General features: G+C 35.1%; 1 protein-coding gene across 1 annotated transcript; it reads left to right on the forward strand.

Annotated features, from left to right (window-relative positions):
- Nucleotides 1–16,364: 16,364 nt before the first annotated feature.
- On the forward strand, nucleotides 16,365–17,050 carry LOC131618594 (uncharacterized). The gene is made up of 2 exons (XM_058889785.1): nucleotides 16,365–16,486; nucleotides 16,591–17,050. Exons 1-2 carry the CDS (start codon nucleotides 16,420–16,422, stop codon nucleotides 16,905–16,907), a joined length of 384 nt encoding a protein of 127 aa, XP_058745768.1. The 5' UTR covers nucleotides 16,365–16,419; the 3' UTR covers nucleotides 16,908–17,050.
- The last annotated feature ends 1,093 nt before the right edge of the window (nucleotides 17,051–18,143 follow it).

The raw sequence follows: 18,143 nt of genomic DNA on the forward strand, positions 1-18,143 counted from the left end.
CCGGTGAAAGGTTTTCTTTCCAGCTGATTTATTGTGCTCGGATGCAATTGAAAATTTGCCGCATTTACCGGTTGGTTGACAATTGTGAGTCTTCCTCCCGGGTTGTTTGCAACACCGTAGTCACCAAGGAGCCTCTCAGGAGGAGGAGGATTTTCACCCATGACTTCTTCTTCACTTTCAGAATCTGAACCTGAATGAGCTGAAACACTTTCTTCTTCAGATTCCAGCTTAACCAACCGAGCTTGCCTACGCCTTGCGTGCAAAGTTCTTTCAATTTCTGCGTCAAAAAGAAATTCAGCTGAGGCCTTGCCTCGCATAAACAGATTAGATAATTATTATAATTAGGAAAAATAAATAGTGCAGAAAATAAAATTTTAGTCGCAGAGCAACAAAATTTTAATTGAAATAAATCTAAAACTCAATTATCTTCGGCAGTCCCCGGCAACGGCGCCAAAAACTTGATAGGAAAATAGCAAGTGTACTATTTTTGCCTATGTAGTAGTAATGGGAAAATCCCAAGTATCGAATCTCAAGGACTGCTTGACGATATAGAGTTTTATCAGTGTTTCAATTAAACAAAAGTTCAAAAGGTTGTTTTGATTGGTTTTGCAAATAAAGTAAATAAACAGAATAATAGAACGATGAACAGAGATGAGTAGATTGCTAGGGATGGTGAATGATTCTTCATGCAACGAATTTTCTGTCTCAATACAATAACATGCTTTTCATAGTTAATTACCGGTTCTTTAGAGTATCTAATCCTAAGGCCTTAGTGAAAAGATCTTTGACCTCACAACCTAATTACTATGTCCATAGATAATTACGGTTATGATCAAGCATTCCAATAACAAGAAATTCCGGTTACAATATGATATCCCTAGTCCTAGGTGATATAAATATTATATGTTCTTAATCATGTCCACAAATAATATGCCGTCCAGCTACACTATTCATTCATATTCAGAATCCGTTTTTCCGACGGATAAAGCATTATTAACGGATGAAGAACAAATTAACAAATACGAAAAGTAAAATAGTTATTGCATCAATTGAATAAATTCATCACACTCAGAATCAGGGTCACCCCCCTAGCAATGGGGGGTTTAGCTACTCATGAAAATAACAGAAAACATAATTTTGATTGTAGACATTACAGATAAATGAAGGAATCAGATCTTCAATGGCTAATGCTCATAGAATCCTTCACTCCTTGCATCAATCTTGAATTCTCCAGCCTCTCTAATGTATTTTCGCTCCCAAATTCGTCCAACCCCTGTCCAAACGCATTCCGGTTCTTTTATTACTGTCATTCTGGGCTTTTCAGCAAAACAGGCCCAAAAATCTCGTGCACACGCGTGTGGGCACGCGTTTGGTGCTGTGACACGCGTCCTGGGACGCGTCCTAGCAGGGGCAGGCATTTCCTTTGCAGTTGTGGCTTCTGGGACACGTGTGGGAGTCAGGGACGCATCTGGGCACGCATGTGGAAGTCTGGGACGCGTCTGGGGACGCGTTTGGCCAGCAGACCTCAATATTTCACTTCCACACGCGTCTGGGGACGCGTTTGAGCAGCAGGATGTACTTGTTCAGGCTCCACACGCGTGTGGAGACGCGTTTGGCCAGGCCATGTGCATTTTCATCAATTTCTTCACGTTTTGCACTGATTTTCTCCACTTCATTCATCTGAGTCTGCAAACACTTAAACACAAAACCAAAGCATAACATGACGAATAATACATTAAATTATAAAATAAAATACTTAAAGATAACTAAAAACAGCGGTAAAAATACGTGTGAAAACCACTGATCACCAGTCTAGCTTTGTTTCTTACAACTTCTCCTTTTTCGATTAGCTTGTTTCTGAAGACCCACTTAGTTCCAATGATGTTAAATCCTTTTGGTCTTGGAAACTGATCCCAAACATCATTCCTTGTAAACTGATTTAGTTCTTCTTGCATGGCAATTATCCAGTCAGCATCTTCCAGAGCTTGATCAACAGAAGTTGGCTCAATCAGAGATACTAGACCAAATTGACATTCTGCATTGTTCTTAAGGAACGCTCTAGTTCTGATAGGACCGTCTTTATTTCCAATGATAACATCTTCTGGATTAGCAGAGTTGAGTCTAGAAGATCTTCTGGGTGTTGACTCTTCAGATATTCTGAGATTCTCTAAAGAGGCAGCAACTTGATCTTCTGAAACTTTGCTTCTGGGTTCTTCATGATCTGAGTTAGAGATTTCTATATCTACAAAATTCTCAAACTGCTTTGGCTTTTCAAGACCAAGCTTATCATCAAATCTGATATTGATTGACTCTTCCACTACAAGAGTTTCAGTATTGTATACTCTGTAGCCTTTTGAGCGTTTAGAATATCCAAGTAGAAAACACTTCTAAGCTTTAGAGTCAAACTTATGCAGATGATCTTTAGTATACAGAATATAGCATACACATCCAAATGGATGGAAATAAGAAATGTTGGGTTTTCTGTTCTTCCACAATTCATAAGGAGTCTTATTTATAATAAGTCTTATGGAGATTCTATTCTGAATATAACATGCAGTGTTAATTGCTTCTGCCCAAAAATGCTTAGCCATATTGGTTTCATTGATCATGGTTCTGGCCATTTCTTGTAGAGTCCTATTCTTTCGTTCTACAACTCCATTTTGTTGTGGAGTTCTAGGACAAGAGAAATCATGGGCAATACCTTTTTCTTTGAAATAAATTTCAAAGAATATGTTCTCAAATTCACCACCATGATCACTTCTGACCTTTATGATTTTGCATTCCTTCTCAGATTGAATCTGAGTGCAGAAGTCAAAGAACACAGTATGTGACTCATCCTTGTGTTTCAAGAACTTTACCCATGTCCATCTACTATAGTCGTCTACGATGACTAATCCATATTTCTTCCCTCTGATTGATGCTGTTTTGACTGGGCCAAAAAGATCAATGTGCAGAAGTTCTAGTGGCCTAGAGGAAGAGACAACATTTTTAGACTTGATGCAGGTTTTGAAAACTTCCCTTTCTGACATGCTTCGCAAAGAGCATCTGATTTATATTTCAGATTAGGGAGTCCTCTGACCAGATTAAGTTTGTTAATCTGAGAAATCTTTCACAAAAACTAGCATGACCTAATCTTTTGTGCCAGACCCATTGCTCTTCACTTTCATACATAAGGCAAGTAACCTTTTGATTCTTGAGATCAGAAAGATCAATCTTATAAATGTTGTTCTTTCTCTTGCCTATAAATAGGATTGAGCAATCCTTCTGACTGATAGCTTTACAAGACTTTTGATTGAATATAATGTCATAACCATTGTCACTTAATTGACTTATGGACCATAAGTTATGAGCTAATCCATCTACTAAAAGAACCTTAGTTATAGAGGGAGAGTTACCAATGCATATGGTTCCAGAGTCAATGATCTTGCCCTTCTGGTTCCCTCCAAACTTAACTTCTCCAACAGATTTAAGCTCCAGGTCTTGGAACATAGACCTTCTTCCTGTCATGTGTCGCGAGCACCCAGAGTCCAGGTACCATGACATGTTTTCCTTTGTCTTTTAAGCCTTGAATGAGATCTGCAACAGGGATAATCTTTTGCTTAGGTACCCACATTCTTTTGGGTCCTTTTGGGTTAGTTCTCCTCAAGTTCTGATTGAACTGAGGTTTAGCACAGGATTTATCATAAGATTTTCTGGTGCGTGCAACATATTTCTTGGTGTGTGTTATGTGGAAACTCTTAGCATGTGATGTGTGCCTAATATCATGAGAATGGCCATACTTGAACTGATCATACAGAGGTTTGTATGTAATAATCATCTCATCAACAGGTTCAAGTTTGGGGTTTCACCCTCATAGCCTATGCTTATTCTCTTGTTTCCACTTACACCATATATCATAGAGGCTAGCTGACTTCTGCCAATATCTCTAGATAGAAACTTTCTGAAACTCAAGTCATATTCCTTAAGAATGTTGTTCACACTTGGAATAGAATTTTCTGAACTTGAAGATGATTCAACATCTTTAGATTGTTTTAAAACTTTTTCCTTCAGTTCAGAATTTTCTACTTCAAGTCTCTTAGTTTCAGATGCAAAGAGCTTTCTCAGCTTTTTGTATTTGATACTAAGTTTAACCTTGATTTCTAGAAGTTCAGTTAAGCTGGAAACTAACTCATCTCTAGAAAGTTCAGAAAATACCTCTTCAGAATCTGAGTCTGATGTAGATTATGACTCTTCATCAACAGTGGCCATCAAAACTGATAAGAAGAATCTTCAGAGTCTGACTCTTGATCAGAAGAATCTGAGTCATCCCAAGTAGTCATTAAGCCTTTCTTCTTTTCAAATCTTTTCTTGGGCTTTCCCCTCTGAAGCTTTGGACACTCATTCTTGTAATGTCCTAGCTCTTTACATTCATAGCACGTCACCTTCTTCTTGTCAGATCTTCTGTGTCCAGAAGATTCTCCTTTTTCAGGCCTTTTGAAGTTCTTTAACTTTCTCTGTTTGCTTTTCCAGAGTTGATTTACTTTTCTGGATATTAGAGATAGTTCATCTTCTTCTTCTTCTTCTTCTTCTTCTTCTTCTTCTGATTCTGACTCTTCAGAATCTTCTTCTTCATCCTGAAAAGCGTTAGTGCATTTTTTATTATTAGATTTTAATGCAATGGACTTACCTTTCTTCTGAGGTTCATTTGCGTCCAGCTCTATTTCATGACTCCCCAGGGCACTGATCAGCTTTTCAAGAGACACTTCATTCAAGTTTTTGGCAATCTTGAATGCAGTCACCATGGGAACCCATCTTCTGGGTAAGCTTCTGATGATCTTCTTCACATGATCAGCTTTGGTGTAGCCTTTATCTAGCACTCTCAATCCAGCAGTCATAGTCTGGAATCTTGAGAACATTGCTTCAATGTTTTCATCTTCTTCCATCTTGAATGCTTCATACTTCTGGATTAAAGCTAAGGTCTTTGTCTCCTTTACTTGAGCATTACCCTCATGAGTCATCTTTAAGGATTCAAAGATATCATGAGTTGTTTCTCTGTTTGTTATCTTCTCATACTCAGCATGAGAGATAGCATTTAGCAATATAGTTCTAGACTTGTGATGATTCTTGAAGTCTTTCTTTTGAGCATCACTCATGGCTTGTCTAGAAACCTTGACACCTTGAGCATTTACAGGATGTGTGTAACCATCCAGCACTAGATCCCATAAGTCACCATCTTGACAAAGAAAGTAACTTTCGAGTCTATCTTTCCAGTACTCAAAGTTTTCACCATCAAAAACTGGTGGTCTATTATAGCCATTAAAACTATTGCTTCCATTACCATTGTTGTTTTGTTCAGGAGTAGGAGTAGATGAAGTTGTTTCAACTGTGAGGGCAAGGTGTTGTTTTCATGATGTCAAAACATTGAGAATCAACCACAACTTAAGTAGAATCACAGAAATCGAGCACATGCAACCAAGACAAGCACTTTTGGCCACAAGACACCAATAGGTCGACTCACACATATTATAGGTCGACCTATTGCAAGCCCTTTGTGAAGAAATTCAGGTGAAGGCTGAATGCGTCGATGCATTGCCTTCTTAGGTCGACGCATTGGTATTTTGAGGAACTCACGGGAATGCGCACGCCGACCCTTCAGGTCGACGCATCAAGGTTTGGTAGCTCAAGTATAAAAACATAATGCGTCGACCCATTGATGGTTTAGGTCGACGCATGGTATTCTGAAGAGATCACGGGAATGCGCACGCCAACCCTTCAGGTCGACGCAAGTGTCACACATTGCTCTTTTTCAGGTGCTATACACTCAATAGGTCGACCTATGCAGAGAGCAGGTCGACCTGTCGCTAATAAATCTTGTTTTCTACTGTTTTCAAGTTGGTTGATCAGTCACCATTTTTGTTAGTATTTCACCATTTAAAAAGTAAGAATTCAGGTAAACTGTTTGATTTAACACGCGATTTTAAGTTATCTAAGTTCTTTTCAATAAAAAGTATTTTTGCTTAAGGCAATCTCTTTCTGGTTCCTTTTTACGCTCTTTGTGGTATAATTAGTGGTTTCAGGTTTATGAGCATGGATGTCCAAGATCAGGAGCACAAAAGCTGGGACAAGCAAGCAAGAAAGGAAGAAAATCCAAGTCAAAGCAGCCCATACGCGTATGGCCCTTCTGATACGCGTATGGCTTGATCAGCCACAAGTCCCATACGCGTTCCTAAAATTCCAAGGCAAAAAACAAGACTGCTCATACGCGTATGGGAATGTAATACGCGTATGGCCCCTATCTTATACGCGTCTCATACGCGTGTTGTAGAAATCATGTGCAAAATTGACTCTGCCCATACGCGTATAGGGAATGTCATACGCGTATGAGGCCCAAAATATTGCCCATCTCAGACCTATATAAACCAGTACTGCGAATTTCACCGGGTTGGACGATTTTTGACTGCAAAGACACGTTCAGAGCGCTGGAGAACTCAGAATTTGGCAAGGGTTTCACATCATTCAAGAGTTTACACATTTGAAGATTGATTCCTCCACAGATTTTGTAATGACAACAATTCTTTTCATTGCTTTGTTTTTGATTATGAGTAGCTAAACCCCCTTTTGCTAAGGGGGGTAACCCTGATTCTGAATGTAATGAATTCGTATTTGTCAATCCATTAATTTCTATTATTCATTGTTAAATTGATTTGTTCTTGTTATCGTTCTTAATGCGTAAACCGTCGGAAAAACGGATTATGAGTTTTTATAAATATTAAGCTGGGCAGCTATTGTTTATCGACCTGAATAAGAACATTTGATAATAAATATTATCTAGGACTAGAAATATTTTATCTTGACCGGAAAATTCTCGATATCTGAATGCTTGATCATTACCGTAATTGACTATGGACATAGAAGTTAGGGTATGTGTTCAAAGATCTTCTGACTAAGGATTTAGGCTTAGATGCTCTAGAGAACTGGTAATCAATTGTTGTGAAGTATATTATTGCACTGATAAGTCGAAATTATTGCAGGCAGAATCATTCACCTACCCCTAGCATATTACTCATATCTGTTATTCGTTTAACTGATTTATTCGCTCTTTCTGAATTGCATATTTTAATCATTTTCTTATAAACCAAACCATTTACCAGTGATCTTTTGTTTAATTGAAATCACATTCCAACTCTATATCCTCAAGCAGTCCTTGAGATCGACATTCGGAGAAAACTCCTTTTATCACTACAATAGGCAAAAATAGTACACTTGCTATTTTCCTATCATTGGCCTATACATTGTAGGTGTTATAAATACTCAAGTGATCATTCTCAAGCAATTTAACAAGAAACATCCTCACACATAATCATCTTTCTCGATCGAAGTAAAGAACGTGTGTTGATAAGGTTCGACGGTAGATATTTGTCTTGTTCGAGATTCGACGGTAGACGTTCATCTTGTTCGAGTGAAGATTGTTGAGGGTGTTTCTTGTATAAAACCTTAGGGTTTTTCCTTCTTCATCAAAGATTTTGTTCGAAGGTTTTTGACGATCGATTCGCTTTGGTAATCAATTCAGCCGTGCATAAGGGTTTGAGGGATTGAAGATCCGCTCAACAAACTTGCTACAACCAGAGGATTGAGAAAGGAACGATCGGGGTCTTGATCGTGAAGATCTTAGACATTGACTTGATTCAACTTGAATCAAGGGGAGGATCGAATTGTATTCAATTTTACTGCATGTGTGTAGTTGGTGATTGGTACTTTCTATCCTTGTTAAACATTTTGCAATCTAATAAAACTTTTCTAATTTCATTTGAAATTAGGGGCAGACGTACTCCTGCGAGGATGATAGAGGAACTGCCTAAACAAATATCGTGTTCCTTATCGCTTTTACTTTATCTTAGTTCCATTTGGTTTCGTTTATTTCCATTATTTAACAAAAACTAAGGTTAGGTAAATATCGATCACCAAGTGTTCGATAAAATTACTCAATCAAATTTTTATTCAAATTTTAGTGAAAACGTTCATTGTGAGTAATATACCATATAGTGTGAAATTGATATAATTGATATATTGGTTAAAACGTAATTCATCACTTGACATTTTCATCTGTTTGGTTTAGTGCACATATCCGGTCCCCGATAACATAATCGCTCTTAGACGATTAAGTGATTCAGGGAAGTCACGTTTCAAAAGCTAAAATTTTCTTAAGTCGGAAAAAGGTGGTCTATTCACCCCCCCCTCTAGACCATTCCTATCGTCTAACATCAACCATTTTTACTTTGTGTTTTTCTCCCTAAATCTTTTGTTTAACACGGTTAAGTGCTTGCACCTAGAACCGGCGCTCTGATGCCAATTGAAGGATAGAAAAACACTTAGAAAGGGGGGATTGAATAAGTGTAACTTCAAAAACTTAGAAGATAAAAACAATGAACACAATTATTTCTATCTTGGTTCGTTGTTAACCAAATTACTCCAGTCCACCCCCTTAGAGTGATTTACCTCAACTGAGGATTTAATAGACTAATCCAACTGATTATAATGGTTTTCCACTTAGATAACCTCTAAGTCTTCTAGAGTCTACAGATCACAACTTGATCACTCTAGGAATCCTTTTACAATCAATGTAAAAATAATGTTTACAAGAGTATAGATTTGCTTCTAATAAAGCTGTAATTACAACTGTGATAGTTCTCTTAAGTTCTAAACTTAACACTCGCTAAATATTACAAGAGTTTGTGAGGTTGAAGATGAAGTTCGTAAGCTTTTGAATTTGATAGTGTTTCTGTATATTTGCGCAAGTGTTGTACTTTGCTTCTAATCAGAACTTCTATATATAGGCGTTGAGAGGAAATGACTGTTGGGGTGCATTTAATGCTTTGCGTGAATAGTACAACGCTGCATTTAATGTTTCACACTTTTGTCAACTACCTCGAGCCTTGCTTTTGCTGCTTTTACTGACTTTGCTTTTGTAGCTTCTAACGTTCCTTTTGTCGGTCAGAGATTAGACGTTACACCCTTTCATCTTGTACTTTCTTCTGGACTCAGATTTTGTAGATAACAACGTTTGAATATCAGAGTCATCAGCTTTGGTGCAGAGCATCTTCTGTCTTCTGACTTTGAAGAGCTTGAGCGTGATACCATCCAGAACTTCGGAGCTTGTTATTCTGACTTCCATTCTTCTTATGCTTTCCAGTTCATGTTCTGATTCTGCATGACCATGTTTTGATGTCTTGCCAGAGCATGTTTTGATGAAGCAATCCAGAACCTTCTGAGTCAGTTGCTTCTGAGCGCTGATTTGTGCATACTTTTTATATATTTCCTGACATGGAAAAAGCAAAGGATTAGAGTATCACATTGACTTATACAAAATTCATACATAATGTTATCATCAAAACACAAAATATTGATCAGAACAATTCTTGTTCTAACTATATATATATATATATATATATATATATATATATATATATATATATATATATATATATATATATATATATATATATATATATATATATATATCACATTAATTTTTAAATACGTATTGGAGTTTTTATTACATAGCCTTTATATAAAATTTTTGAAAATTTTAAAAACATCATGAAATACCGTTACGCTTTCAATAATTTTAATGAATTAAACTTTAAAATACATAATTAATTTAACGCATTAAAGGTTCAAAAACATCAAAAGTAACTGTTGTTTATATTAATTCCCATATTTATATTAATTAATATATTGTAACTATCATATATATTAATCTTAATTATATTAATATTTTTTAATATAGAATTTTGAAATTTTAATATTAATATTATTATTATTGTTAGACAATTTTTTTTACATTTAAGATATTGAAAAATTCAAAACTCAATAAAATAGTTTTTCATTATTAGTTAAATATAAAAAAATATATGCTCATAGAAACATAAATAAAAAATAATATAAATTTAAAACTTTAATATTATTACTGTTTATGTTAGACAATTTTTTTGTACATTAAAACATTGACAAACTCAAAAATATTTTTTCCTTTTTTAATAAATTAATAAAAAATATTTACTCATAAATAAAAATCTAACTTCAAAATTCTCAATTAATTCTAATATATATATATATATATATATATATATATATATATATATATATATATATATATATATATATATATATATATATATATTCATAGAAATATAAATAAAAATAAAATTAACTTCAAATTTAAATGGTTCGTATTATAATGCAGTTTCTAATTTTCTTTAAAATATATATATTACATTAGACTATAAATACTTATTTTTGAGTTTTTATTAAATACTCTTTATATAAATTTTTTAAAATTTTAAAAACATCATAATGTAATAGTTACGCTTTCAATAATTTTAATTCATTAAACTTTAAAATACAAAATTAATTCTAACATACTAAAGATTTAAAAACATGAAAAGTAAACATTATTTATATTTATTCCCGTATTTATATTAATTAATATATTGTAACTTCCATATACATTAATTCTTATTTATATTAATATTTTGTTATTAAATACCTCTTTATTATCAGTATTTAGTCATCTCATCACACACGATTATTTTACTAACAATTAAATTATTTGAATTAGCCGAAATGTCTAACAATGGTTAGTATTGAAAACATATTAATATATAATATTTTGCATATTTAAGATTAAATTTATGATATGTTGTTGTTTTGTTGTTTATAGGTATCTCTTCCATAATAACTCTTGAGTATCTAAGATTTTGACTTGCTTGAAATTAAGTTGAAGGTTAGAGTCACAAATCTAGCAGAGGATGGAAGTCTCCATATGTTGTTGTTCAATAAAAATGTGTTATTTTTATTAGTGTATATGATTTAAAATTTTATTTTTTTCATTATATATATGTTTAATTTTAAAAAAAAATGTTTAATTTTTCTTTTATTTATGACTATTATGGAAAAATTCATGCAACTATTAGAAAAATGAAATACATCTATTTTCATTTGACACTATATTACGTCATTGCTACTCTGGAGGTATATGTACTAAATTTATTTAAAGAAGAATAGTTTCACTACATGTAATCTCTTACTAAACTTTTTGAGCACGCTACTAAACAAAAAAGATTTTACATATAATGCTATTTTTATACATATTTTAACTAAATTTAATATATTGTAACTTTTTTTATTCCACAATTCTCTTCTGACAAAATAAATAATAGTTAAATTTTTCTTATAACAAAATCAATGAGTTGATTTTTTCTCTTTTAAAATAAAAATTTATTGAGGATTAAAGTATGATGATTAATTTTAATGAATTTTATGTATTATTTTATTATATAATAAAAATTAATAAAATGATGATATAAAATCTTATCTACCAAGATTGTGCTTATAAAAAATATATACTTTTAAAAACATTTCTTTTTATTAAATTTTATAATTTTTAATTATTATAATTTTTATTATTTTTTTAATGAAATATTTAATTCTCACCTTAATAGTTCTTATTTTAATATATAAAAAAATTTTAATCTTATTTTTCTCTAATTCTCACTTTTAATTTAAATAGGTCAATATTTTAACGTCTTTTAACATAAAATATATTAGCAATTTTTTTCTCTTTCCTCAATAAAAATAAGGAAAAATCGCTATTATAAAAAAAGTTACATCAAATACTCTTATAACTTATAATACATTTATGTTATAATTTTTATATTTAAATTTAAATAGGCTAAATTACAGTTTTGATCCCCTGTTTTAGGTTTTTCACGATTTTGGTCACCCTATTTTCTTTTTAAACAGTTTTGGTTCCCCATCCCAATTTTGTCCATGAACAGTGCATGAACAGTACATATCCGTACATGAACAGTACATGTTCGTACATGAACAGTTGCATCAAAATTGGGATGGAGGACCAAAACTGTTTAAAAAGAAAATAGGGGGACCAAAATCGTGAAAAACCCAAAACAGATGGACCAAAACTGTAATTTAGCCATTTAAATATTATAATATAAAATTTATATTTTTTTATACGTCATAAAAATACATAATATCATGTGAAAAAATAATATCTCTTATATTTCTTAATTGACGGTAAAGTATTGAGTTTTTTACTTATCATTCTTTAAACTTTAAACTTTAATTTTTACCATTTTTAATTTTATTTTCTTTCATTATCATTTTAATAGTTCATTACCATATTTAATGATGATGATACATAATATGATATTAACGAATGAAGAAGTATTTTAAAATATTTTTATCTTATTGACATTCATTTAAAGAATTACTTTTGATAAAAAAAATTAAATAAAATTACTAATTAAAGTTTAAAATTAAATAGTTAAAAAATAAATAAAATACTACTTAAAAAATTGTTGTGATAAAAATTTATAAATATTGATTCAAATTCAATAGATAAATAGTTAAAGTGCATATCTACACATATTAGTATTATGCCCATAATTTTAAGGTTTTTTCTTTACCCACCTCCCTATGGGGGTCACCCCCAGCGAAAAACCCAGTTTACCCTTGCTTCGGAAATGAACTTCCGAAGTAATTTTTTTTAAAAAATTTTCTCAGACTTCGGAAGTTCATCTCCGAAAACACTAAATGGGGGGTGTTTTCGGAGATGAACTTCCGAAAACACCTTTTTTTCAGATTTTGGGGAGTTTCGGAAATGAACCTCCGAATTATGCAGAAACTATGTTTTTTTTTTATGATTTTGGAATTAAAGATAGACGGCAAATAAAATGATCGATATATAAACAGAAAATACTAATATACTAATATGATAAGAAAAGTGATATATACAAACCGATCCAATCCAAATACAAATACTAATAGTGTACGAAAGATACAATCCGAAAACAACAAAAAATAAACCCGACCACTACTGGGTATGCCTAACCCTCTCACCCTGGGCCCTCCTCTGCCGCCTGTATGCCGCCGCACAGCTCGCATCAGTGACGATCATCTCCATCACGGCGACTGCCTCTGGACCGCCCTGATGAACGACACCTCAATCCAACGCGTCCCGCCCAAGCATCTCTATCCGCTGGCAGATCGGCAGGAGATCAATGACGTGGTCATCCTCGGCCTGCTAGTTCTCCAAGATCTCCTCGTGTGCTGGCCTAGGAGCGCCGGGAGCGTCGGGTGTCAGTAGAGGATGTGACACCCGATAGAACCATATGACGTACCCCTCCACACTGTGCCAGTCCTGGGTGACCCGCATGCGACGGTACTCCTCCGGTACCACATGATGCTCCCAATCGTCAAACATGGAAGTGAGCTGCACTCTGGTCACTATGTCGGGAGCAGCCTCAAAGGGTGACCTGGGTATCATCTGCACGAATCCGAACTGCCGCATGCACCGCTCAGGGAGATACCGGACCATGATGGTAGTCCCGCATGCAAACCAACCAGAATATAGAGATATGTTGTCAAAGGGGACAACCTGAGTGTAGTCGCTGAATGGCCTCCAGGTGACGTCATTGTGCATCGTGCGGTCCAGGTACCCACGGTATGGTCCCACCGCATTGTTCCCCCTCTGGAGAACGTATATGGCGGCCCTAGGCATGGCGTCAACGTACGCAGGATCGATGTGGAAGCCGTGGATGCGGGAGAAGTAGGAGATGATCCAGCTCTGAAACATAAATAAATACGAAACATAAGTAAATACGAAACACAAATACGAAACATAAATAAATACGGAACAATTAAAATGAAACGTACCGTGAGTAGTGTGCATGATCCGGTCAACTGCCTCGTCCTCCAGTTGGAGGCCTCATTCAGCTTCTGGTATAGGTATGCCAGAGTAGCTGCCCCCCAGTTCCACTGGTGAACGGTGGTCAGGTCCATGAAGTAGCGGAGGTAGGTCACGTCGACGTACCTTGCACTCTTGTCCACAAAGACTGCATCGCCTACCACATGCATGTACCAGCAGCGGATAGCGCAGCCACGGTGATACTGTGTAAATAGCTCGTCACCCGCCTCCTCAGCCTCGGGTGCCGCGTCCAGGTGGTGCTCGAAATAACAGCTCAGTGTGGTGAACCGAATATGAGGCCCAGATGTCGTGATGCACTCGTAGTCAGCAGCTTCGGGCTCCATGCCCAAATAGAGCGCCATCCACTGACTGGCTTCGACCCTCTGGATCCGGGAGTGGGCCAACAATGGACCCCTGATCGGCAGGTGGAGAAGACACTGCACGTCATGCAAGGTGATCGTCATCTCCCCAACCGGCAAGTGGAAAGAAGACGTCTCCTTGTGCCACCGCTCCACAAAAGCCCCCTGCATGCCGTGGCTGGTGGTGGTGTACCCCGTCATGCAGAGCCCACTGAGCCCTGAACCTCTCACAGCGTCGTTAAACCACTCGGCAGTCGGTTCAAACAGACTGAAAATCTTTCGGGTGTGGTTCACCATTTTCAACGGCTCTCTCTCCTGTTACAAAAAAACAAATAAAAAAGTATGTTAAATAGAAGGTTAATAAAATATTGAATAAACGTCTAAATTATAAACGGTTAAATAATGTAGTCGGGCAAATTATAAAAAAATACCTCTCCCTCCCAAATCCGCCGAGCGACGTGCTCGCGGTAGAATATCAGCACAGAAGTGTCTCTGGGTCCTCCCGGGTAGCCCTCCTCCTGCTCATCCTCCTCCCCGAGTGGAGGGTCAACATCCGGTACACCCTCCGCCTCGTGGTACGATACTGCCACCTCCGGTACCTCCACCTCCTCCTCCTCTTGCTGGCGGGAGGAAGATACCCCAGCCAGACGACTCCTCGATCCAGATGTGGACGTACCCTCGTCCATCTCCACGGGAACTCGCACACGTCGTCCCCGCCCCTGCCCCCGTCCACGTGTCGACGCCAGCTGCGCCGCCGCTCGCTCGCGTCTAGCTGACGCAGTCTGGGTCTCTCTACCCTGTCTGATGCGTGCTACATTGTCTGACATGTTCCTGAAAACAATTGAAATCGATTAATATGCGAGACAACAGAAAAAAATTAAAAAAAATTGCACTTTTGATACAATTCGGAAGTTCATTTCCGAAACTGGGAATGGAGGTGTTTTCGGAAATGAACTTCCGAAACACCTCTCCGCAGAAGTTCTCTGCAACCTCCAATGGCAGACCCCAAAATCCTAAATCAAACCTATGTCTACACATTCTAAACATCCTAAATACCAGTACAAACCTAACCTAATACATTTTTTGCTATTTGTAAACACCCTAATATAATTTTTAATCATAGATCTTAAAATCAAAATGCTTACCGATTGAATAGATTGGAGGACTTTTGAATGTAGTAGAGCAAGTAGATGGAGCCTTTGATGTAGCTTGGAAGTGTTTTGCAGAAAAATATCTTTGGGGTTGAGTTTGGAAGAAGATTAGGGTAAATGATTTGGGGGAGGGGGCTGTTTTGCTTAATCTGCAAAACGCGCAGTATTTCAGAAATGAACTTCCGAAATGGTGTTTTCGGAAATGAACTTCCGAAATAAGACAATTTTTTCAAAAAAAAAAAGGCGCTTTCGGAGATGCATCTCCGAAAACACCTTTTTCTTGCATTTCGGAGATGCATTTCCGAAGTCAGAGGTAGTTTGGGTTTTTCACCAGAGGTGGGCTAGAAGGTTGGGAGGTAGCCAAAGAAATTTTCTAATTTTAATTTTCTTCTTTTTTTTTTTAATTTAGATTGATTTATAATTAAATAATATTATATATTTTGTTGATAATATGTGATTGAATTTATTATTAATTTAAATTCAATTAAAAAAATGACAACCACTCATGAAAATGTTGATATGGTATAAATCAATTTAATGAATAAAAAGTTATATTATCATAATAAATTCATAGTATTAAATATGTTTATAATATATTATATTAAACATTTTTACTCACTTTTTAAATTGATTGTATTGAACATGATTAAAAAAATAAACTCAATATACAATATCAATACAAATATATTTTATATGTATCGATAACAATTTAATAAAACTAATCCGCGCATCGCGCGGATAGCCGTCTAGTTCTATTGAATTAGGAGAAAACTTACCTACAATTCCTTAGATGTGGTTTATGATATTGAGTATTGACTAATAAAAATATAACAAGTGTATTTTAAATCGTTTAAAAAGTCAAAATAAAAAAAAATTGCATATTTGTAAGAACAAATTATACACTTATCATATTTTTATTAGAAAATAGTATAAACCACAATAAGGAATTATATCTAAATTTTCTCCTTTGATGAATTAACTATAACGTTAAATATTTAAAAATTTAAAAAAGTATATGTATTTGAATTAAATATATCAAAAGGTTGACCAATTTTATTTGTAATTAAAATATAGAATTATTTTATTATTATTTATAGTGATAAGAGGAATTATAAAGACAAATTTGACAAACAAAACCACATAGTCTGAAAAAGTTTCAAGAATAATGGCTACTACTAGTACAAGCATCCAGTGTCTTCTATCTATCATCTTCCTTACTCTTGTTATCAAAGGTATACTTTTCATTTATCTTTTTACAACTTTCACAAACTTCTATACTCCCCAAGTATATAGTACTAATTTCTTCATGATCAATCTCATATTTTCTGATTTTCAGGATCCTCCATAGGGTGTTCTTTGAACAACATAACTATTGGAACAACAAGAAGTGGGAGAGAAATAAACAACACGCCAGAGTGGAACGTGGTTGTGACCAACAACTGTAACTGCATACAGAGCCAATTAACGTTGACCTGTACAGGTTTTAAGACTCTACAACCCGTTGACCCTTCGATTCTTTCTGTCACAAATGGTGTTTGTCTTCTCATCAATGGAAAACCCTTGCCTCCTTTTGGTTCTGTTAAATTCTCTTATGTTTGGTATCCTCCTTTTGTTATGTGGCCTAAAAGCTCTACCATAGGATCTTGTAACTAACACAGGTTCTAAAATAGTGGTGTAGCTTGTTTCTGTTTGCTTTTATCTATGTTTAAACTTTTAAATTTATGATCTGTTTGGATAAAAAATCTATAATAATAAATTATTCCCACTAATAAATTACTTCTCCATTTATTTAATTCATTGCAATTTTCCTTAATTATTTGATATTTTTAATTTTAATTAAAGAAAATAAGATATGCATTGACCGTTAAAAATTATTCTACAAAGCAATCACGACCATGTATTTCGTCACATCAGAGTATAAATGTTAGAGTTAATAGCCATTTATCCCCTACCATATAATCGAGTTTAGATTTATCCTCTTTAAAAAAAAAATTTGGATTAACCCCTTTAATTTTAAAATTTTAAGTCTTTTGCCCCCTAAGAGGAAAAATTACCTCAATGTAAAATATATCTTTTTGATTTCCCCTAGGGGTGGCAAAATGGGTCGTGGCCCGCCGGGCCGGCCCGCGCACCCGCCAAAAAATGGCGGGTTGGGTTGGGATTTTAGGCCCGCCGCTCGTCAAAATCCGCAGCCCACCATATCCCGCCGCCCGCCAAAGCCCGCCCCTCCTCCAAAATTCCTTCTTTTTTAGTTAATTCTAGTAATTCCAATTCTTGATGGTTTATTTTATATATTTATATGTAATATTTTTTAAAATAAAATTTGTTAAAAAGTTACTTTTATAAAAAATTGTTTTAAAAAATAAGTGAATAATTTAATTAAAAGGTAAAAAAAAATTATGAATCTATTAAAGAAATGAAAAAAAATATATAAATAAAATAGGCGGGCAAGCCCGCCGCCCGCCAACCGGCCATCTTGACGGGGCGGGCATGATTTTTATGCCCATTTCACTTAGCGGGCATGCCCGCCCCGCTCGTTTTTTGGCGGGCTTAAGGCGGGGCGGGCGGCCCATTTTGCCACCCCTAATTTATGCCACTGGTTTTAATAAGTTTAGGGGTGCCCAAAAATTATAGGGAGGTAATCCAAATTTTTTTTTAAAGGGGTAAATCAAAACTCGCCTATATGGCAGGGAGTAAATGACAATTAATCCTAAATTTTAAGTTACTATTATGACATTGTTGAATAATTTATTCTCATTGATTGATAATATAAAATTCAATGTATAACCATTAAATTTTTTTAATTATTATATATCATAAATTTGTTAAAATATATATGGGATATGCTAACCAGTGCCCTCAAAGCAATGGTTAATACTTTTAAAATAG

This window comes from Vicia villosa, linkage group LG7, assembly GCF_029867415.1.
Source record: "Vicia villosa cultivar HV-30 ecotype Madison, WI linkage group LG7, Vvil1.0, whole genome shotgun sequence".
Taxonomy (NCBI): Eukaryota; Viridiplantae; Streptophyta; class Magnoliopsida; order Fabales; family Fabaceae; genus Vicia; species Vicia villosa.